Here is a 23,817-nt window from a genome sequence, read left to right as displayed (position 1 = left end):
AGTCATTTCCTTAGATCCTTCTCACCCATTTATATCTTCAACCATATTCAACCATACCCACCTCACTCCCTTCGTTTCTTTTTCATAATACAGGTAACTCTCGATTTACGCGAGTCTTGTGTCCTTGAAGAGGTCGCGTAAATCAAAAACAATGTAAATCAAACAAGAGGTAGGTTTGTACCTTTATTGCCTACTGTATCACTCTGACTCCTCTCCCTCTCGTGGTTCCCCCTCTGGCTGCCCTTCCCCTCGTGGTAGCACAGCAGCGAGGGTGTTGTTGTTGTTGAGTAGCGTGGCAGTGTGGGTACTGTATTGTTCTTCAAGTGGCGCGTGGGAAGAACTGAGCTCAGCTGTGTGGCCGTGTGAGTCCAGTTGCGTGAGACATCTGGTGGCCACTCCATAAAATATCGCGTATACGTGAAAAAAACGTGTAAATTAAACATTTATTTGGATTTTGGATCCCGTGTTATTTAAAAAACGCGTAAACCAAACTCGCGTAAATCGAGAGTTACCTGTATCCCTCTTTACCCATGATTTCCTATACCATTTAAGCTTCACATGCTTTGCCTTAGCTAATGTGTTGATGCCTCTTTGCAGTCTAAGGTCATTCCTAAGTTCATAGATCCCTTTGACCTTTTCAGTCTTGATTGTGTCTCATTTTTGACGTGTTATCACAGGAGGGTTTGATGGAACGAGCAACGTACTGGCAGGCAAGCTGTACAACATTCCAGTGAAGGGCACTCACGCTCACTCCTACATCTCATCCTTCTCCTCTCTTGAAGACCTACATGTTGAGGTGAGCTGTCTCCAGGCTCACTTGCTCTTCTTTAACCCGGTAGCAGCGACGGGCCAAATTTGTGGCTTCACCGTGTAGCAGCGACAGGCCAAATTTGTGGCTTCACCGTGTAGCAGCGACGGGTCAAATTTGTGGCTTTACCGTGTAGCAGCGACAGGCCAAATTTGTGGCTTTACCGTGTAGCAGCGACAGGCCAAATTTGTGGCTTTACCGTGTAGCAGCGACGGGCCAAATTTGTGGCTTCACCGTGTAGCAGTGACGGGCCAAATATGTGCCATGATATAAACCCCAAAATAGATGATACATAATCTGATCACAAATGCTTTGATATATATTATGAAATGGTTTGTGTGAGGGGTGATTTTTTCTCATTTTTCTCGCTTGGAGGGACCATTAAGAAACATGATCCCCGCTGCTACCGGGTTAATTCTGATTATTAGTCAGCTTATCATCCTTTCTCTGTCTTTCATCGTACCCATTCCCCTTTATTTCTATTCCTTGCTGCCCTGCCAAATCATACCTTCTCATTCCATTCTTTTCTCTCTGCACGTTTTAACCCTTGCAGCGGGGATCATGTTTTTAACCCGAGAACGTGGGCAAACACTTTTCAGGGCTTTTATGAGTCGTGGCTGTGGTATGGTGGACTCTAAGAAGGGCTCACCATAAAACACCTAATTCTAGCTAATTGTAGGCGGTGGTGGCATAGCGCAACCCACCATACATGCCCTGGGTCACTGTGGTGGGTGAGTGTTGTCATGGGTGGTGCTGTAAGGTCATGACCAGCGTTGCCAGATCGTCGCACTCAGTCGCTTATATTTCCCGACTTCCGACCCCAAAACTGTCTTCTGGGCCCCAATAAGGAAACTCATTTATAGTTATCGTTAAAAGAGTTAGATTCTGATGTTTCTTGGCAATAGTTAGGCGTCAGAAACCGGTAAACACTATGCTCTGAGTACGATGATCTGGCAACGGGGGTCATGGCAGACTGAATTAGCTAACCACACAGTAATCACTTGTCAAATTCTCTAAAGTAGACAACAAGCGACTCTCGGCTAGATCCCACGCGTCACGAGACTGTTTATTATGTAACAAACACCACACAAAAAACAATGGAGTCTGAGTAAAAGTAAATATTTTTAACGCCTCTATGGTTATAAGAGGAGTACTCTGATGTACGTTCCATGCTCTTTTCTTAGTCTCTAAATGCAGTGTAATTTTGAAGTTTCTCGGCCGCTTCTCGGCTTGCCCATTGCCGAGGCCCACAGGTTAATTCTGATTATTAGTCAGCTTTTCATCCCCTCTGTCTTCCATCGTACCCATTCCCCTTTATTTCCATTCCTTGCTGCTCTGCTGGCTCATACCTTCTCATTCCATGGGGGCTTCGTGGTGCAGTGGTTAGCACACTTGGCTCACAACCGAGAGAGCCTGGGTTCGATTCCCGGGTGGAGTGGAAACATTTTGGCGGCTTTTCCGATACCCTACGCCCCTGTCCACCCAGCAGTGAATGGGTACCAGGTATTAATCGGGGGTTGTGTCTCGTCTCCTGGGGTCTGTTCCCTTCTCCTATAATTCCTTCCCCTTCTGTCTCTCTCCGGCACATGACCACAGATGTTGCGCCGACTAAACAAAACTTTCCAACTTTTCCTTTTCCGATACCCTACGCCCCTGTCCACACAGCAGAGAATGGGTACCAGGTATTAATCGGGGGTTGTGTCTCGTCTCCTGGGGTCTGTTCCCTTCTCCTATAATTCCTTCCCCTTCTGTCTCTCTCCGGCATATGACCACAGATGTTGCGCCGACTAAACGAAACTTTCCAACTTTTCCTTTTCCGATACCCTACGCCCCTGTCCACCCAGCAGTGAATGGGTACCAGGTATTGATCGGGGGTTGTGTCTCGTCTCCTGGGGTCTGTTCCCTTCTCCTTTAATTCCTTTCCCTTCTGTCTCTCTCCGGCATATGACCACAGATGTTGCGCTGACTAAACGAAACTTTCCAACTTTTCCTTTTCCGATACCCTACGCCCCTGTCCACCCAGCAGTGAATGGGTACCAGGTATTAATCGGGGGTTGTGTCTCGTCTCCTGGGGTCTGTTCCCTTCTCCTATAATTCCTTCCCCTTCTGTCTCTCTCCGGCATATGACCACAGATGTTGCGCCGACTAAACGAAACTTTCCAACTTTTTCTCATTCCATTCTTTCTCTGCACATTTCAATACTTCACATTAACCTCCTTAACCAGTGCAGGGTTCATCTCATGTAAAACAAGGATCACGTCATATTGCAATTTTTATTTATTTTATTTTTTTGTCTTATTTGCCTCCAAAAAAATACAGATTTATTATTAATCTCATGTGATGACGAAGCGTGACTTGTGGTTATCAGCATCTTTCCCTGTGTCTCGAAGCTCACAATGTCACACTAGATATACAGAAATGTACCTATATACAGCCTTACCTTAACATCTGCAGGGGTTACATAAGACGCCCTCGGATGTTGAAAATACATGGCTCTCTCCCCTCCCACCCCACCCCCTAAAAACATTTGCAGGGGTTACATAAGACACCCTCGAATGTTGAAAATACATGGCTCTCTCCTCCCACCCCACCCCCTAAAAACATCTTCAGGGGTTACATAACAGACACCCTCGGATGTTGGAAATTCATGGCTCTCTCCCCTCCCACCCCACCCCCTAAAAACATCTTATTGTTTACCTACATTTTTATCAGGTTGTGCCCGGTTGCAACCAATGACTGTATCTCTCACTTTCAGCCGAGTTTTTACTGTACGAAACACTGTATGGCTACTCTCTATTTTTCTCTTTCATTACATTATACTCCAGTCTCCTTATTGTTTTCTGTATCTTCCTTTTATACTGTTGCCTGTCTTATGATAATATAGTTCCATCTTATCATTTTCCATTGCTTCATCCTAATATTTTTGCTGTGTTCTGATTGCCCAAGTTTCTCTTCTCATTCCTAATCAACCTGGTAGCAGCGATGGGCCAAATTTGTGGCTTTACCGTGTAGCAGTGATGGGCCAAATTTGTGGCTTTACTATGTAGCAGCGACGGGCCAAATTTGTGGCTTTACCGTGTAGCAGTGACAGGCCAAATTTGTGGCTTTACCGTGTAGCAGCGACAGGCCAAATTTGTGGCTTTACCGTGTAGCAGCGATGGGCCAAATCTGTGGCTTTACCGTGTAGCAGCGACGGGCCAAATTTGTGCCATGATATAAACCCCCCAAAATAGATGATACATAAACTGATCACAAATGCTTTGATATATATTATGAAATGGTTTGTGTGAGGGGTGATTTTTTCTCATTTTTCTCGCTTAGAGGGACCATTAACCCGTCCGCTGCGATTGGCACAGATTTGGCCTTCACTGGTAGCCTGGTAACATATACTCCCAGGTCTTTCTCTGCCTCTGTGGTGGATAGTGGAGTGTTTCCCATGTGGTATTGGTGTGCTGGATATCCCTTAACTGGTAGCCTGGTAACATATAGCCCCAGGTCTTTCTCTGCCTCTGTGGTGGATAGTGGAGTGTTTCCCATGTGGTATTGGTGTGCTGGATATCCCTTCACTGGTAGCCTGGTAACATACACTCCCAGGTCTTTCTCTGCCTCTGTGGTGGATAGTGGAGTGTTTCCCATGTGGTATTGGTGTGCTGGATATCCCTTCACTGGTAGCCTGGTAACATATATTCCCAGGTCTTTCTCTGCCTTTGTGGTGGATAGTGGAGTGTTTCCCATGTGGTATTGGTGTGCTGGATATCCCTTCACTGGTAGCCTGGTAACATACACTCCCAGGTCTTTCTCTGCCTCTGTGGTGGATAGTGGAGTGTTTCCCATGTGGTATTGGTGTGCTGGATATCCCTTCACTGGTAGCCTGGTAACATACACTCCCAGGTCTTTCTCTGGCTCTGTGGTGGATAGTGGAGTGTTTCCCATGTGGTATTGGTGTGTTGGATATCCCCTCACTGGTAGCCTGGTAACATATATTCCCAGGTCTTTCTCTGCCTTTGTGGTGGATAGTGGAGTGTTTCCCATGTGGTATTGGTGTGCTGGATATCCCCTCCCAAGCTGCAGGACTTTACATTTTTCTTCATTGAATTGTAACAGCCAGTTTTTGCTCCATTCCAGTCACTTGGTCTAACTGTAGGAAATCCACATTCAAGGGATTAAGAAACATGATCCCCACTGCTACCCGGTTAATACTTCTTTCCACATACAATCCTCTTCCCCACTGTTCCAGACCCTGAGGCACAAGGAGACAGGAGAGGAACTGAGTCTTAAGGATGCATCCCTGAAGTGGAGGACCCAAATAGCTAGCACACTACAAATTCTACAGTCTGAAGCATCGGACGGGGAGCTGGCGGCATATATCTCATTTGCCATTGCATTTCCGAGCGGATTCATCGCTCTTGTGGACACCTATGATGTGTTGAGGTGAGTTGCTGTGTAGCGCTGACTTGCCTGATGGACGAGCCTCCCATAACCCACTTAGCCATGGGGTATGTCTTCGGCGGACTGGTAAAGGTCTGGCTCTCCCGGTACGCTGGTCGTGGGTTCGATCCCTGACGCCGGCAAAGCTTTCCCTGTCTGTATTCATTTCTCGTGTTGGAGTGTAGTAAAGAGTTAAAATTCTGGGGTTTCAGTTGGTTGTTGGTACTGTTTTTTTTAGTGTTTTTTTTTTTACGTCTACACCTATTGTGCTGATAGGCTTGCGTGAGGGGCCTGGATGGTGTTCGACCCCAGCCCGTCACGGCGCAGGCAAGTGTTTATAGTGGCGCCATCTTCTGTACAATGTTATAATCAGGGGTGTGGAGTCGGAGTCGGAGTCGAGGAGTCGAGGAGTCGGCTACTTTTGGCCGGAGTCGGTCGGTCGGTCGAATTGAGTCAGAGTCGAGTCGAGTCGGAGTCGAGTCGAATTGGAATTGAGTCAGAGTGGTCGGAGTCGGTAAAAATATGAGCGACTCCGACTCCTTTACGTGCTAATTTTTTTAGTAAAGATTTCACTTCATGGAGATTCTTACAAATTGGGAGAAATTGACGTTTTGGATGATATGTCCAATCAAACAGTCTGCGGGAATATTGGTATTTTTAATATTTTTTCATGCTTTTTATTTTGTATTTTCTTTAGGATAAACCTTCATGAAGGAGGGCGGTACATGCATAACAACCACCCTGACAACAGATAGTACAGGTATCCCTTTTGCCATATTTTATGGTGTTTTGCATGAGCTAATGTGTATATTTAATTCTATCATGGAGGATAATTGCTAAGTGATATCCAGGATGGTAAAATATATATATATATATATATATATATATATATATATATATATATATATATATATATATATATATATATATATATATATATATATATATATATATATATATATAAAAATACTGGAGTCGGAGTCGGAGTCGAGTGCAACCTTCAAATTTCCTGGAGTCGGATGGTCGAGTCGCAACATTTAAATTTACTGGAGTCGGAGTCGGAGTCGGAGTCGCAACATTTAAATTTACTGGAGTCGGAGTCGGAGTCGGAGTTTTGAAAATCCGACTCCACACCCCTGGTTATAACTTATAATGCCCCCCTATACTTTTTTGTCGAGCCCTGAGATTTGATTTTCTCTATTTTATCCTCCAACACGACCTCTGTGTGTATCAAAACGCACGAGAAATTAACCAAGACAAGGAGAGGGTATTCGCCGGCTGCCTGGGATTGAACCTGCGACCAGCGTGACGGGAGAGACACTTTTTACCGAGTCGGCCAAACTGTGTTATGGGAGGCTCCCTTATCAGGCCTGGTCGCCACATTAAACATTTACTTAGTTGTGATATACAGTAAGCAACCTACACTCACGGGGTCCCATCTCCAATCTCATTTCATCATGTTAAGTTTTAAATTCATGAATATTTCTCTCTCTCTCTCTCTCTCTCTCTCTCTCTCTCTCTCTCTCTCTCTCTCTCTCTCTCTAAATGTTCACTAGGTCAGTTTCAACGCCATGGTCGCCACATAACAACTGTCACTTAGGTTTACGATAGACCACCTAGTTTAGGCCTTAGGGTCTGTGTGGTCTGGTTATCTATGTAATTCTCTCTCTCTCTCTCTCTCTAAATGTTCACTAGGTCAGTCTCAACGCCATGGTCGCCACATAACAACTATCACTTAGGTGTAGGATAGACCACCTAGTTTGGGCCTTAGGATCTGTGTCGTCTGGTTATCTATGTAATTCTCTCTCTCTCTCTTTCTCTCTAAATGTTCACTAGGTCAGTTTCAACGCCATGGTCGCCACATAACAACTGTCACTTAGGTTTAGGATAGACCACCTAGTTTGGGCCTTAGGATCTGTGTCGTCTGGTTATCTATGTAATTCTATGTAATTCTCTCTTTCCCCGCAGAAGTGGCATCTTAAATTTTTGTGCTGTTGCTCTGGGCCTGCACGACCTTGGCTACCGTGCTCTTGGCATACGAATCGACTCTGGAGACCTGGCCTACTTGAGCTGTGTGGCCCGGTCATCATTCGCAACTGTGGCCAAGGAGTGAGTGCATTGCCTTAAGTCACGGGGGACTGTGGTGAGGAAGGTCTGGGCAGCGTTGCCAAATTATCGTACTCATCGCAATGCATCCTCCCAGTTTCTGACCGATAACTATAGCAAAAAACAAACAAACATCAATAAATAACAGTTTTAATGCTAACTTTGATGATTTTCTGTCGATATTTGTGTAGGTACGAGAGTTTGAGGCCTAAAAATGATATATACGTTGTGGTGAATTCGATAATCTGGCAACGCTGGGTCTGGGTGACAAACAGTGACTTCTTGTGTGATATTGAATACTATCTTAACTGTGAAATTTTTGGAATGTCTGGAAAGGAATGGGTCTTCGTGGTGCAGTGGTTAGCACACTCGGCTCACAACCAAGAGAGCCCAGGTTCGATTCCCGGGTGGAGTGGAAAAATTTGGGCGGCTTTTCCGATACCCTACGTCCCTGTCCACCCAGCAGTGAATGGGTACCAGGTATTAATCGAGGGTTGTGTCCTGTCTCCTGGGGTCTGTTCCCTTCTCCTATAATTCCTTCCCCTTCTGCCTCTCTCCGGCATATGACCACAGATGTTGCGCCGACTAAACGAAACTTTCCAACTTTTCCTTTTCCGATACCCTACGCCCCTGTCCACCCAACAGTGAATGGGTACCAGGTATTAATCGAGGGTTGTGTCCCGTCTCCTGGGGTCTGTTCCCTTCTCCTATAATTCCTTACCCTTCTGTCTCTCTCTGGCATATGACCACAGATGTTGCGCCGACGAAACGAAACTTTCCAACTTTTCCTTTTCCGATACCCTACGCCCCTGTCCACCCAGCAGTGAATGGGTACCAGGTATTAATCGGGGGTTGTGTCCCGTCTCCTGGGGTCTGTTCCCTTCTCCTATAATTCCTTCCCCTTCTGCGTCTCTCCGGCATGTGACCACAGATGTTGCGCTGACTAAACCAAACTTTCCAACTTTTCCTTTAACTCAGCCTCAGTGCTTGTGACATATATTTTGTCATCCAGATTCTGTAAAAACAAAGTTATTAATTGCTCCTAATGGTACCCTGCCACTACCCTATTGCTCTCTATTTCCTCACCACCCCCAGATCATACCACTGCCCAGTATCCACACTTTGGGAACCACTGTTCGAGGTGCTGTGCTCCCAATTATCTGAATGACCTTTTATTAATTTTCTCCCTCTGCATCAGATATGACCTGGATTGGTTTGAAAACGTTCAGATTGTTGCAAGCAATGACATCAATGAGGAGACTATTATCAGCCTCAATGAGCAGGGCCATAAGATTGATTGCTTTGGCATCGGAACACACCTTGGTGAGTATATGTGAGATATTTGATGAGTGAATGAATGACACCAGTGAGTACATAGGCTATAGGGTATATGAGACACTTAACATGGTAGCAGCAGGGATCATGTTTCTTAACCCGGTAGCAGTGACGGGCCAAATTTGTGGCTTTACCGTGTAGCAGCGATGGGCCAAATTTGTGGCTTTACCATGTAGCAGCGACGGGCCAAATTTGTGGCTTTACCGTGTAGCAGCGACAGGCCAAATTTGTGGGTTTACCGTGAGCGATGGGCCAAATTGTGGCTTTACCGTGTAGCTTTACCGTGTAGCAGCGATGGGCCAAATTTGTGGCTTCACCGTGTAGCAGCGACGGGCCAGATTTGTGCCATGATATAAACCCCCCAAAATAGATGATGCATAATCTGATCACAAATGCGTTGATATATATATTATGAAATGGTTTGTGTGAGGGGTGATTTTTTCTCATTTTTCTCGCTTGGAGGGACCATTAAGAAACATGATCCCTGCTGCTACCGGGTTAATGGTCCCTCCAAGCGAGAAAAATGAGAAAAAATCACCCCTCAAACAAACCATTTCATAATACATATCAAAGCATTTGTGATCAGATTATGTATCATCTATTTTGGGGGGTTTATATCATGGCACAAATTTGGCCTGTCGCTGCTACATGGTAAAGCCACAAATTTGGCCCGTCGCTGCTACACGGTAAAGCCACAAATTTGGCCCATCGCTGCTACACGGTAAAGCCACAAATTTGGCCCGTCGCTGCTACACGGTTAACTATGACTACCTTGAAAATCCCTGATACATCCTCATCGTCTATTTTTCATGTTGGTCTTAACTTCCTGGTCCATGGCAACACCCAGTCACATGTCAGAGGCAGCCTGCCCTTGGGTGTGTCTTCAAGCTCGTGGAGATCAACGGTGAAGCCAAGATCAAACTCTCGCAGGACATGGAAAAGGTTACTTGTCCAGGGAAGAAGAGTGTTTACCGCCTATATGGGGCTGACGGTGAGTGTGTCTCTCTCTCTCTCTAATCATTTACGGTTACTGGACAAAGTTTTCCTTGAGATAGGGGATTTTCCAACTCTCTCTCTCTCTCTCTCTCTCTCTCTCTCTCTCTCTCTCTCTCTCTCTCTCTCTCTCTCTCTCTCTCTCTCTCTCTCTCTCTCTCTCTCTCTCTAATCATTTACGGTTACTGGACAAAGTTTTCCTTGAGATAGGGGATTTTCCAACTCTCTCTCTCTCTCTCTCTCTCTCTCTCTCTCTCTCTCTCTCTCTCTCTCTCTCTCTCTCTCTCTCTCTCTCTCTCTCTAATCATTTATGGTTACTGGACAAAGTTTTCCTTGAGAGAGATTTTTTCTCTCTCTCTCTCTCTCTCTCTCTCTCTCTCTCTCTCTCTCTCTCTCTCTCTCTCTCTCTCTCTCTCCTCTCTCTCTCTCTCTCTCTCTCTCTCTCCTCCTCTCTCTCTCTATCTCTCTCTCTCTCTCTCTCTCTCTCTCTCTCTCTCTCTCTCTCTCTCTCTCTCTCTCTCTCTCTCTCTCTCTCTCTCTCTCTCTCTCTCTCTCTCTCTCTCTCTCTCTCTCTCTCTCTCTCTCTCTCTCTCTCTCTCTCTCTCTCTCTCTCTCTCTCTCTCTCTCTCTCTCTCTCTCTCTCTCTCTCTCTCTCTCTCTCTCTCTCTCTCTCTCTCTCTCTCTCTCTCTCTTTTTCCTGTGCTTTCATTACTAAACTTTCTGTGCATTGCAGGTCACGCGCTCATTGACCTGATGCATCGCACGTCAGAGGCAGCGCCCCAGTGTGGGAGTCGAGTGCTTTGTCGCCATCCTTTCCAGGAGAGCAAGAGGGCCTATGTTAGCCCAACCAAAGTGGAGCTTCTGCATAAGGTGACTCCCCTCCACCTGCCTTCTCTAGTCATTCCACTTACCTCACCCAGCTGTTCATCCTCCTATTTGGGCTAATCTATAAATTCACACCTGGGGAAACCTTGGGAAGATTAACTGTGCTAACCCAGTGTCAAGGAAAAGTGTTGAGAGGGTAAAACAATACAAATAATATCAATAATAATGGTTTTAATCCCTAAGATGTGATGCTTAAATTTGCCAAACAAAGTGTGGAGTGTTTCCCATGTGGTATTGGTGTGCTGGATATCCCTTCACTGGTAGCCTGGTAACATACACTCCCAGGTCTTTCTCTGCCTCTGTGGTGGATAGTGGAGTGTTTCCCATGTGGTATTGGTGTGCTGGATATCCCTTCACTGGTAGCCTGGTAACATATACTCCCAGGTCTTTCTCTGCCTCTGTGGTGGATAGTGGAGTGTTTCCCATGTGGTATTGGTGTGCTGGATATCCATTCACTGGTAGCCTGGTAACATACACTCCCAGGTCTTTCTCTGCCTCTGTGGTGGATAGTGGAGTGTTTCCCATGTGGTATTGGTGTGCTGGATATCCCTTCACTGGTAGCCTGGTAACATACACTCCCAGGTCTTTCTCTGCCTCTGTGGTGGATAGTGGAGTGTTTCCCATGTGGTATTGGTATGCTGGATATCCCTTCACTGGTAGCCTGGTAACATACACTCCCATGTCTTTCTCTGCCTCTGTGGTGGATAGTGGAGTGTTTCCCATGTGGTATTGGTGTGCTGGATATCCCTTCACTGGTAGCCTGGTAACATACACTCCCATGTCTTTCTCTGCTTTTGTGGTGGATAGTGCAGTGTTTCCCATGTGGTATTGGTGTGCTGGATATCCCTTCACTGGTAGCCTGGTAACATACACTCCCAGGTCTTTCTCTGCTTTTGTGGTGGATAGTGCAGTGTTTCCCATGTGGTATTGGTGTGCTGGATATCCCTTCACTGGCAGCCTGGTAACATACACTCCCAGGTCTTTCTCTGCCTCTGTGGTGGATAGTGGAGTGTTTCCCATGTGGTATTGGTGTGCTGGATATCCCTTCACTGGTAGCCTGGTAACATACACTCCCAGGTCTTTCTCTGCCTCTGTGGTGGATAGTGGAGTGTTTCCCATGTGGTATTGGTGTGCTGGATATCCCTTCACTGGTAGCCTGGTAACATACACTCCCAGGTCTTTCTCCTGCATTCTGGATTAAAGGTCTCTAACAGGAAGAGTAGAACAAGCATGGTCACAAATGCCGTCTTTATTAACTTGGTAACAAACATTTCAACATCAGGGTGTCATCTTCAGTGGCCTAAAAACAAACAAATTTCAGCAATGTGAATAAAACAATATAAAAATAAACTTTAAAACACCCCATGATCACAGTAACTAAGCAATTGGGTCAGGGGGACATTGGGGGAGTATTGATTTGTAAAGTATAATTAATGACAATGTTTAGAAATGGTGTATGTGACCACGCTTGTTGTACTCTTCCTGTTGAAGCTGAGGTTTCCTAAGGACACACCCCTTTCTGATGATTAACCCAGTAGCAGCGGGGATCATGTTTCTTAATGGTCCCTCTAAGCAAGAAAAATGGGAAAAAATCACCCCTCACACAAACCATTTCATAATATATATCAAAGCATTTGTGATCAGATTATGTATCATCTATTTTGGGGGGTTAAATCATGGCACAAATTTGGCCTGTCGCTGCTACACGGTAAAGCCACAAATTTGGCCCGTCGCTGCTACACAGTAAAGCCACAAATTTGGCCCGTCGCTGATACCGGGTTAAACAAAGCTAACATTTGGGAAACCTGTGGACAATGAAGGTGTTTAATGTTTTGAAATATTTACTACACAAATGCCTTCTAAAATCTCACTTCTATCCTTCAGCTGGGGCTTCGTGGTGCAATGGTTAGCACACTCGGCTCACAACCGAGAGAGCCCAGGTTCGATTCCCGGGCAGAGTGGAAAAATTTGGGCGGCTTTTCCAATACCCCTGCCCCTGTCCACCCAGCAGTGAATGGGTACCACGTATTAATCGGGGGTTGTGTCCCGTCTCCTGGGGTCTGTTCCCTTCTATAATTCCTTCCCCTTCTGTCTCTCTCCGGCATATGACCACAGATGTTGCGCCGACTAAACGAAACTTTCCAACTTTTCTCTCCGGCATATGACCACAGATGTTGCGCCGACTGAACCAAACTTTCTACTTTCCATCCTTCAGCTGTACTGGCATGAAGGGAAAGTGCAGCAACCCCTCCCTGACCTTGAAGAGATCCGTCAGCAGGTTATTGCCTCCCTGGACACTCTACGGCAAGACCACCGCAGGAACCTCAACCCTACGCCTTACAAGGTCACTTACAGTACCCAGCGTCATAACACAGCTTGCCCATCTCCTCACTAGCCCTCCTTTTTGTCCCCTCCCAGCACCATATTGTCACCTGCATCATATGGTCACACTCATAAAATAATTGCCTAAGTCATTGTTCAGTAATTTCCAGGTTTTTGTTTACATCAAATTTTCAACATGAGATGCCCATTTTTTAATACAGTCATCCCTCAAATGGTATGGTTTTCAATAGCTCGGTTTCGGTTTTATACGGATTGTCATAGAAGATATTTTATGATTTTTAGATTTCCTGGTCATTGGGAAATTTAAAAATCCTAAAAAATCTTAGAAAATCCACATAAAACCAAAACCGAACTATTGGAAACTGTACTATTTGAGGGTCAACTGTATCTGCCTTCGCTATTCAGGGTTTGAGTGGTCTAGAATTGGCCTTTACATTTCAGCCTAAATCTTACGCCAAATGAGATGATGACAGATATTTTCCTATTTCCTGTAAAGTAGAAAACAGTGACTTAGGGGGTTTGTTTACGAAGGTGATGATATCTCTCTTGCCTTCCTCTTCACATGTTAAGCATCTTGCTGTTTCTAAGTGTTAACCCACATGTGTTCCTGTCTGTCTGTCTGTTTCTCTCTCTCTCTCTCTCTCTCTCTCTCTCTCTCTCTCTCTCTCTCTCTCGTTTTTTTTTTTAATCTATTAAATGAAAAAGAGCATTAACTGATTATTTATTTTACTGAGGAGTGAATTATGTTTAAATTTAACCCTTCTCTCTCTCTCTCTCTCTCTCTCTCTCTCTCTCTCTCTCTCTCTCTCTCTCTCTCTCTCTCTCTCTCTCTCTCTCTCTCTCTCTCTCTCTCTCTCTCTCTCTCTCCTCAAAAGTATGTATATATTAGTACAGGGCAGTGTAAGTTGTTTTGGCTAAAGTTTCCCTTACAGTGGGAGACTATCCTAAAGTTAACTGCCTAATATTATTGAGTATTTAATCACATTATTGGGTGAGGTGGACACAACTTGTACTACTAGTGGGAAAACATTCATTAAAAATCTGTATTTGTCCTAACAAGAATAACAAAGTGCATAATACTCCTCACGAAATGGGCTTCTTCTATGAGTATCTGTTGAGCTTCCCCAGAGCATATTCTCTATAGGCCCGTACAATTTTATATATAAATTTCTTAAAAATCTGGCTTTGCACCGAGACTCAAACCCAAATGCATAAAGTAATTCTTAGGCTGTGGGCTTCCTTTGAGGTATGTTTATATTGTTTGGACTTCCAATTCTGCAAGTGATGACAGTGTTTTAACTTGTAATTTTTATGTGGTTTTCTAAGCTCGTCAAATGCAACCCAGGCCTCACAATAACATTTTGCGTCCACTAATAACTGTGCGACTCGTGAACTACCCACATGTCTGTTTATATTTGGACTTCCAATTCTGCAAGTGATGACAGTGTTTTAACTTGTAATTTTTAGGTGGTTTTCTATGCTCGTCAAATGCAACCCAGGCTTTACAATAACATTTTGCGTCCACTAATAACTGTGCGACTCGTGAACTACCCACATGTCTGTTTATATTGTTTGGACTTCCAATTCTGCAAGTGATGACAGTGTTTTAACTTGTAATTTTTAGGTGGTTTTCTATGCTCGTCAAATGCAACCATGCCTCACAATAACATTTTGCGTCCACTAATAACTGTACGACTCATGAACTACCCACTTGTCTGTTTATATTTGGACTTCCAATTCGGCAAGTGATGACAGTGTTTTAACTTGTAATTTTTAGGTGGTTTTCTATGCTCGTCAAATGCAACCCAGGCTTTACAATAACATTTTGCGTCCACTAATAACTGTGCGACTCGTGAACTACCCACATGTCTGTTTATATTTGGACTTCCAATTCTGCAAGTGATGACAGTGTTTTAACTTGTAATTTTTAGGTGGTTTTCTAAGCTCGTCAAATGCAACCAGGCCTTACTATAACATTTTGCGTCCACTAATAACTGTGCGACTCGTGAACTACCCACATGTCTGTTTATATTTGGACTTCCAATTCGGCAAGTGATGACAGAGTTTTAACTTGTAATTCTTAGGTGGTTTTCTATGCTCGTCAAATGCAACCATGCCTCACAATAACATTTTGCGTCCACTAATAACTGTGCGACTCGTGAACTACCCACATGTCTGTTTATATTTGGACTTCCAATTCGGCAAGTGATGACAATGTTTTAACTTGTAATTTTTAGGTGGTTTTCTAAGCTCGTCAAATGCAACCCAGGCTTTACAATAACATTTTGCGTCCACTAATAACTGTGCGACTCGTGAACTACCCACATGTCTGTTTATATTTGGACTTCCAATTCTGCAAGTGATGACAGTGTTTTAACTTGTAATTTTTAGGTGGTTTTCTATGCTCGTCAAATGCAACCAGGCCTTACAATAACATTTTGCGTCCACTAATAACTGTGCGACTCGTGAACTACCCACATCTTTGTTTACAAGATTCCCACGAGCACAAAAACTCGGCACAACGATATCTTTCCATGCAAATATCTTTTCAGCATGATCATATATGCCATGGAAACCTTCACCAGCAAAGTCAAGACATAGTCACAATCACCACACACAATACAGTCATCCCTCAAATAGTATGATTTCCAGTAGTTCGGTTTTGATTTTATGTGGATTTTCATGGAGGATTTTTTTAGGATTTTTGAATTTCCCGACAAGCAGGAAATTTAAAAACCCTTAAAGATCTTCCATGACAATCCGTATAAAACCGAAACTGTATTATTTGAGGGACGATTGTACTATGAGGCGAGAAAATTGCATCAGAAAACTCGAAAATTAAAAAACTCGCCTAGGAATTTCATGCGTGAGGCTTGAGGCACAAGATGGCTGCGTCAGCTGTTGGTGTCCCATTTTCTTTCTTCTGTAGGAAGTAAGACTTTCCTCGGTGTTTTGCTTCGACAAGGCAGCCTTTGTTCGCCTCATGACCGTGTACGAGTTATTTTTTATTTATTTATTTATTTGTTTATTTTTATTTACATCTTTGTCTGTAGCACTGGTAGGCTTTCTTCAGGGGCCAGATGGTTGGCCTAAGCCCATTATGGTGCAGGCAATTTTTATAGTGGCGCCAGTTGTGCTTGGCTCATGCTGCCCCCCCGAACTCATTCTTGATTCACTTGGACGGTTTCCTCTAGAGTCCGGGTTGATGGGTGGTCTTCAGGACAGCATGTGGGTAGTCTTAGGCCACTCGGCGGTGACTGAAAAATCCCAGGTGGTAGCGTGGGGATTCGAACCCACGTTGTCCATGGCGCCGTGAATGCTAGGCCCTCACACTAACCACTCAGCCACCGCCTACCCAATATTAAATGTCCACCTCACCCTTTATTAAAAAAATATATAACACATAACAGCCACATATGTACACTTGACGCATCCCAGGGGTTGTAGGCGTAGCCACTTGTGGGAGAAACTTTACTTTGCTGAGTGGACAGTTGTGTCATGTCCAGAAGAGCATTGAGGTGTTCCACCACACCACCGTTGTAGAGAAGACACACTGGTGAATGCTGGACGTGGACTTCCAGGAGGAATATTGCTCTGCACCTTTCACGTGCTGGGTGCAGACACCCTCCAGGTGGCCCTCAAGGCCATCACATGAGGCGCCGGAGTTACTTTGTGTAGCAGTGTCAGGGCAGCAAGTTTCCTGCAATGCTTCACGTTGTCAAGTCAGTTTGCGGCCAACTCTTTCCTTTGCTCGTGTTGATGTTATTGTCACTGCTGTCTCTCCCACTGGGACCCACTCAACAACACAAACACAAGCTCACAGCACCAACCATTCAGTGACAACACAGTTGCATGTTTGGGTTGGTTAGTACAAACTAATAAAACAATAAAACAGTAATACAGTGCGCTCCCAACTTTGGCGCTTGCTTCGTTCCAAAGGTAAAGCGCTAAACTCGAGGATCACAAAACTCGGGGCATTGAAAACACTGTAAAAGCGCTTATTTGTTCCGGCCTGTGGAGAAGCTGACTTTTTTTCCACTTTACTCCCTTGTTATCTACATGTGTACCTTGATAATGGGAAGAAAATGGGGAGAGAGAACGGGTCATTTTGAAGCCACGGCTGAATGGCAACTGCTTTACGATTGGCTGACGGTTCAGAAAACACTTGATTCACTGTGAGTCCGATGACGTCATCGCCGGCGCTCACCCAATCAACGACCTCGCTGCCTTGAGGCAGTGTCACACTGGCCGTTTTCCTCCAACTGTTGGGTGTCGGGTGTCCATAAGCTGGTGTCACACTGGGCCTTTTTCCTCCAACCGTGATGGTGGTACGGGCAACTGGCAACTCCAACTTTTCTGGGTGGGCATCACACACAGCCAAAGTCGGTTGTCCATATCCACATCAGGAACAAAGTAGTCGCCCTGCATCAACATGGCGCCGTTTGCTAAAGTAACGACGAAACGAAAACTCTGTGTATCTGAAGTTAATGTTGAGAGTTAAATCAGTAGTTCGTTCTTTACCACGGCCCATTAGCACGCGTCTCTGTGAATCCCGCCCCAGCACGTGTGAACACAGGCACCCAGGTTGACTTTGATTCGCGAGATGGTAAAAATGTATTCTTGGCCAAAAGTTGGGAATCATTTTTATTGGAGAATAACTTTTACACAATTTTATTCAATAATGTTTCAGAGAGATGTCATTGCTTTTTAGTTTACTTTCTACGCTGCGTTTGTTTTGTTTCTTTGGACCCAAATTTTTATAACCGTGTTTAAGGTGTAAATTTTGTTTAACCTGTTATTAAAAACTTGTGAGGTAAGAGGAAAGACAGTGTGCCTGATGTAAACATTTCTCACACAGGCAGAGGAGCCCATAGAAGAGTCAAAAACCTATATTAAGAAAGTGTTGGTAAGGCGGACAACAGTCCCTCTAGTAAATCTAGCAGTAGTCCGGCCTAGCATGCCCACACACACGCTCTAGTTGGGCTACAGCTGCTTCTGGGCTTTGGGGTTATGGCAGCAGGATATTTGGGACAATCTGACTGGTTGCCTATCTATGGTTCCCCTTAGAGGACACCGTAGAACCACCTGTAGATGACACTTTTTCAGAATCACTCCTTGAAATACATTAGAGAAACTGTATTGACAAAGTGAAACATCCCAAATGAACATTACTGAGTGCCAGGATTCGAACCCGGGCCTCTAGTCAGAAGGCCTGGGTTCAAATCCTGGCACTCACTGATGTTCATTTGCCATTTAGAAATAATTACAAGAAGCTTTGAATTCTAGTTACATTGGACTGAGACTATACAGAAAACAAACCACTTATAGATGACACTTTTTCAGAATCACTCCTTGAAATACATTAGAGAAACTGTATTGACAAAGTGAAACATCCCAAATTAACACCACTGAGGGCCAGGATTCAAACCCGGGCCTCTAGTCAGAAGGCCTGGGTTCAAATCCTGGCACTCACTGATGTTCATTTGCCATTTAGAAATAATTACAAGAAGCTTTGAATTCTAGTTATGTTGGACTGAGACTATACAGAAAACAAACCACTTATAGATGACACTTTTTCAGAATCACTCCTTGAAATACATTAGAGAAACTGTATTGACAAAGTGAAAAATCCCAAATGAACATCACTGAGGGCCAGGATTCGAACCCGGGCCTCTAGTCAGAAGGCCCGGGTTCAAATCCTGGCACTCAGTGATGTTCCTTTGCCATTTAGAAATAATTACAAGAAGCTTTGAATTCTAGTTATGTTAGACTGAGACTATACAGAAAACAAACCACTTTTCGATGACATTTTTTTCAGAATCAGTCCATTTAGAAATACATTAGAGAAACTGTATTAACAAAGTGAAACATCCCAAATGAACATTACTGAGTGCCAGGATTTGAACCCGGGCCTCTAGTCAGAAGGCCCGGGTTCAAATCCTGGCACTCACTGATGTTCATTTGCCATTTAGAAATAATTACAAGAAGCTTTGAATTCTTGTTATGTTGGACTGAGACTATACAGAAAACAAACCACTTTTCGATGACAGTTTTTCAGAATCACTCCTTGAAATACATTAGAGAAACTGTATTGACAAAGTGAAAAACATCCCAAATGAACATCACTGAGTGCCAGGATTTGAACCCGGGCCTCTAGTCAGAAGGCCCGGGTTCGAATCCTGGCACTCACTGATATTCCTTTGCCATTTAGAAATAATTACAAGAAGCCTCCAATGTTGAACTGAGACTACACAGAAACAAACACGCTTATACAGTTACTCAAAATAATTAATCATGTTATACGCAGAGATATGAATTTTAAATACATTGAATTAGTGTACTGCTCTTTACCTGACACCAACATTTTAGCAGATTTTTGTTCATATTTCTTTATTATAGGTTTGGAGGTTGATGTTAATTGTTGGTCAGTATTGTACATTTTAACCCGGTAGCAGCGACGGGCCAAATTTGTGGCTTTACCGTGTAGCAGCGACGGGCCAAATTTGTGGCTTTACCATGTAGCAGCGATGGGCCAAATTTGTGGCTTTACCATGTAGCAGCGATGGGCCAAATTTGTGGCTTTACCATGTAGCAGCGACGGGCCAAATTTGTGGCTTTACCGTGTAGCAGTGATGGGTCAAATTTGTGGCTTTACCGTGTAGCAGCGATGGGCCAAATTTGTGGCTTTACCGTGTAGCAGCGATGGGCCAAATTTGTGGCTTTACCATGTAGCAGCGATGGGCCAAATTTGTGGCTTTACCGTGTAGCAGCGATGGGCCAAATTTGTGGCTTTACCGTGTAGCAGCGATGGGCCAAATTTGTGGCTTTACCATGTAGCAGCGATGGGCCAAATTTGTGGCTTTACCGTGTAGCAGCGATGGGCCAAATTTGTGCCATGATATAAACCCCCAAAATTGATGATACATAATCTGATCACAAATGCTTTGATATATATTATGAAATGGTTTGTGTGAGGGGTGATTTTTTCTCATTTTTCTCGCTTGGAGGGACCATTAAGAAACATGATCCCTGCTGCTACCGGGTTAAACTTTTGGTTAAAACTTGAAATATGGCTGATAAACTTTTTTTTTTTAAAGTTTTCATGGTCTCATAGTTTCAAATGCTCAGTATGATTTAACCTGTCCGCTTCAGTATGGCCGGCGTCCAATCGTGGATCCTGTCACTAGTTCGGTACAGCCACTAGCGTTTACATTGGAGTGATTTATAACCCATGGTGACGTGGCAATCCACCATACATAACCCAGGTCTAAAAACGGGTCAGTTCGGTTGATCCTCTCTCCTACACAGTGTAATGGTAAAGATGGCAAGTACAGGCAACTCTCAATTTAAGCGAGTCTTGTGTCCTTGAGGAGGTCGCGTACATCAAAAACAATGTAAATCAAACAAGAGGTAGGTTTGTACCTTTATTGCCTACTGTATCGCTCTGACTCCTCTCCCTCTCGTGGTTCCTCCTCTGGCTGCCCTTCCCCTCGTGGTAGCACAGCAGCGAGGGTGTTGTTGTTGTTGAGTAGTGTGGCAGTAAGGTACTGTATTGTTGTTCAAGTGGCGCGCGGGAAGAACTGAGCTCAGCTGTGTGGCCGTGTGAGTCCAGTTGCGTGAGACATCTGGTGGCCACTCCATAAAATATCGCATATAAGTGAAAAAAAACGTGTAAATTAAACATTTATTTGGATTTTTGACCACGCGTTATTTAAAAAACGCGTAAACCAAACTCACGTAAATCGAGTTACCTGTAATGTAATGTAAGACGGATTGGGGCTGTCAATTCTTCCCCATTCTTTGGAAACAAAAATTACTAGCAGCTGCGTGGCTGTGAGAGGATAATGCTAATCTATATTCCACGCTGTTTTGCTAGTCTGATATTTGGTCCATACTTGTCTGATATTTGGTCCATACCAGTCTCACATTTGGTCCATATATAACAGTTTCCCGGACGCTCACAGCTTCAAGTTAGCCGAAGTGGACAGGTTAATAGAAGGCAATTTAATTTCTGTATTTTCCATGATCTTGAATATCTGCTTGTGTCGTGTGTGTGTCTGGGAATTTACTTCTGATATTCCCTTGATGGTTACATGGATTTATGTTTTGCTATAGCCACTACAAACTTCATTAACACCTGCACTCTTTTATGCATTCACACAACTGCATGTATGTTAACCCTTGACTGTGGATTTCCTACAGTCAGACATCACCAAGCTACAGGAGTGGAACAAAAAGTGGCTGTTACAATTCAATGAAGAAAAATGTAAAGTCCTGCACCATGGGAGGGGATATCCAGCACACCAATACCACATGAGAAACACTCCACTATCCACCACAGAGGCAGAGAAAGACCTGGGAGTATATGTTACCAGGCTACCAGTGAAGGGATATCCAGCATACCAATACCACATGGGAAACACTCCACTATCCACCACAGAGGCAGAGAAAGACCTGGAAGTATATGTTACCAGGCTACCAGTGAAGGGATATCCAGCACACCAATACCACATGAGAAACACTCCACTATCCACCACAGAGGCAGAGAAAGATCTGGGAGTGTATGTTACCAGGCTACCAGTGAAGGGATATCCAGCACACCAATACCACATGGGAAACACTCCACTATCCACCACAGAGGCAGAGAAAGACCTGGGAATATATGTTACCAGGCTACCAGTGAAGGGATATCCAGCACACCAATACCACATGGGAAACACTCCACTATCCACCACAGAGGCAGAGAAAGACCTGGGAGTGTATGTTACCAGGCTACCAGTGAAGGGATATCCAGCACACCAATACCACATGGGAAACACTCCACTATCCACCACAGAGGCAGAGAAAGACCAGAGCTCACAATCGAGAGAGCCAGGGTTCAATTCCCAGGCGGAGTGGAAAAATTTGGGCAGCTTTTCTGATACCCTACGCCCCTGTCCACCCAGCAGTGAATGGGTACCAGATATTAATCGGGGGTTGTGTCCCGTCTCCTGGGGTCTGTTCCCTTCTCCTATAATTCTTTCCCCTTCTGTCTCTCTCCGGCATATGACCACAGATGTTGCGCCGACTAAACGAAACTTTCCAACTTTTCCTTTTCCGATACCCTACGCCCCTGTCCACCCAGCAGTGAATGGGTACCAGATATTAATCGGGGGTTGTGTCCCGTCTCCTGGGGTCTGTTCCCTTCTCCTATAATTCCTTCCCCTTCTGTCTCTCTCCGGCATATGACCACAGATGTTGCGCCGACTAAACGAAACTTTCCAACTTCTAAAATGGTGTTGAGACAGAAAAAAAGATACATAATATCATTAGGTTCTTGATGATAACTAAAAATAATATTCAATCATAATAACATATGTAGTGCGGTGACGGCCTGATGAACGAGCCTCCCATAACCCACTTAGCCAGGAGTGGACCCAGCGTTGCCAAATTGTCGTACTCTGAACATTGCATTTATCATTTTTAGGCTCGAAGACTGCCGCAACCACACGAACAACGATAGAATATTACAGTTAGCGTTAAAACTGTTATTTATCGCTTTTTTGTGTGCTTTTTGCTATAGTTATCGGTCAGAAACTACGACAATGCAATGCGATGAGTACGATAATTTGGCAACGCTGGGTGGACCTCTTTGGCTGACTCGGTAAGGAGTGTCTCTCCCGTCACGCTGGTCGTGGGTTCAATCCCAGGCAGCCGGCGAATACCCTCTCCTTGTCTTGATTCATTTCTCGTGTGTTTCGATACACGCAGAGGACGTGTTGGGAAATAGAGGAAATAGAAAAATAAGCTCTCGGGGCATGACACACATACAGAAAGAATAATTAAACACTGTAACATTATGAACTTACAACTTAGCTACCTGATTAAAAGTTTCTTCATATTTTCTCATTATTTGTTTCAGGGAAGAGTTATCACCATAGCAGAGTAGCGGGCTTTTTTATTTATTATTGTTTACCTTTTTTTGTGCCCTTGAGCTGTCTCCTTTGTTGTAAAAAAAAATATGTATATATGGTAATTAACCCGGTAGCAGCGACGGGCCAAATTTGTGGCTTTACCGTGTAGCAGCGATGGGCCAAATTTGTGGCTTTACCGTGTAGCAGCGACGGGCCAAATTTGTGGCTTTACCGTGTAGCAGCAACGGGCCAAATTTGTGGCTTTACCGTGTAGCAGCAACGGGCCAAACTTGTGGCTTTACCGTGTAGCAGCAACGGGCCAAATTTGTGGCTTTACCGTGTAGCAGCGACGGGCCAAATTTGTGGCTTTACCGTGTAGCAGCAACGGGCCAAATTTGTGGCTTCACCGTGTAGCAGCGACGGGCCAAATTTGCGCCATGATATAAACCCCCCAAAATAGATGATACATAATCTGATCACAAATGCATTGATGTATATTATGAAATGGTTTGTGTGAGGGGTGATTTTTTCTCATTTTTCTCGCTTGGAGGGACCATTAAGAAATACGATCCCCGCTGCTACCGGGTTAAAGTGGAGGGAGGTGGCTGGTCTACTCGTGAATCATAGCATCCCTCTAAAGAGCAGAGCAGGGATGTACCAAGCGTGTATTTGATCATTGATGTATGGAGCAGAAACATGGACTCTTAACTAGAAAATTGATGGAGGTATTGAGAGCAAGTGATCGCAGAATGCTGAGGTATATGGCGGGGATCAGGTGGCAAGATAAGGTGTCCAGTGCAGATGTACCTAACAGATGTGGAGTAGAGGACCTGGAAACAGTGCTCAGAAGGGAAAGACTCTGATGGTTTGGACATGTAAAGAGAGCAGGGGAGGACACAGTGCTGCGAGTTTTAGTAGAGGACCTGGAAACAGTGCTCAGAAGGGAAAGACTCCGATGGTTTGGACATGTAAAGAGAGCAGGGGAGGACACTGTGCTGCGAGTTTTAGTAGAGGACCTGGAAACAG

The 23,817-nt window shown here is 44.4% G+C and overlaps 2 protein-coding genes across 15 annotated transcripts in view; one reads left to right on the top strand and one right to left on the bottom strand.

Annotated features, from left to right (window-relative positions):
* The window catches only part of LOC126988668 (uncharacterized), a 114,754-nt gene that overhangs the window by 74,108 nt on the left and 16,829 nt on the right, over positions 1–23,817 (bottom strand). For 4 of the 14 annotated variants that reach the window (XR_007742464.1, XR_007742472.1, XR_007742476.1 and 1 more), the window contains one exon: positions 21,366–23,621. The exons of 4 other annotated variants lie outside the window; for them this stretch is intronic. The gene's annotated coding sequence lies outside the window, so the exon portion shown is untranslated. 6 more of the 14 variants (XR_007742478.1, XR_007742459.1, XR_007742468.1 and 3 more) reach the window with 4 other exon arrangements.
* Positions 1–23,817, top strand: part of LOC126988743 (nicotinate phosphoribosyltransferase-like) — a 49,555-nt gene that overhangs the window by 20,653 nt on the left and 5,085 nt on the right. Inside the window, exons 7-13 of the mRNA XM_050847117.1 lie at positions 678–796; positions 5,046–5,239; positions 7,205–7,345; positions 8,541–8,665; positions 9,525–9,668; positions 10,404–10,540; positions 12,771–12,899. Coding sequence (XP_050703074.1) covers positions 678–796; positions 5,046–5,239; positions 7,205–7,345; positions 8,541–8,665; positions 9,525–9,668; positions 10,404–10,540; positions 12,771–12,899 — 989 coding nt within the window. The remainder of the gene's footprint in view (positions 1–677; positions 797–5,045; positions 5,240–7,204; positions 7,346–8,540; positions 8,666–9,524; positions 9,669–10,403; positions 10,541–12,770; positions 12,900–23,817) is intronic.

This window comes from Eriocheir sinensis, chromosome 6 (genome assembly GCF_024679095.1).
Source record: "Eriocheir sinensis breed Jianghai 21 chromosome 6, ASM2467909v1, whole genome shotgun sequence".
Lineage (NCBI taxonomy): Eukaryota > Metazoa > Arthropoda > Malacostraca > Decapoda > Varunidae > Eriocheir > Eriocheir sinensis.
Note: the sequence above shows the minus strand (reverse complement) of the source record. Positions and strands in the feature narration are given on the sequence as shown.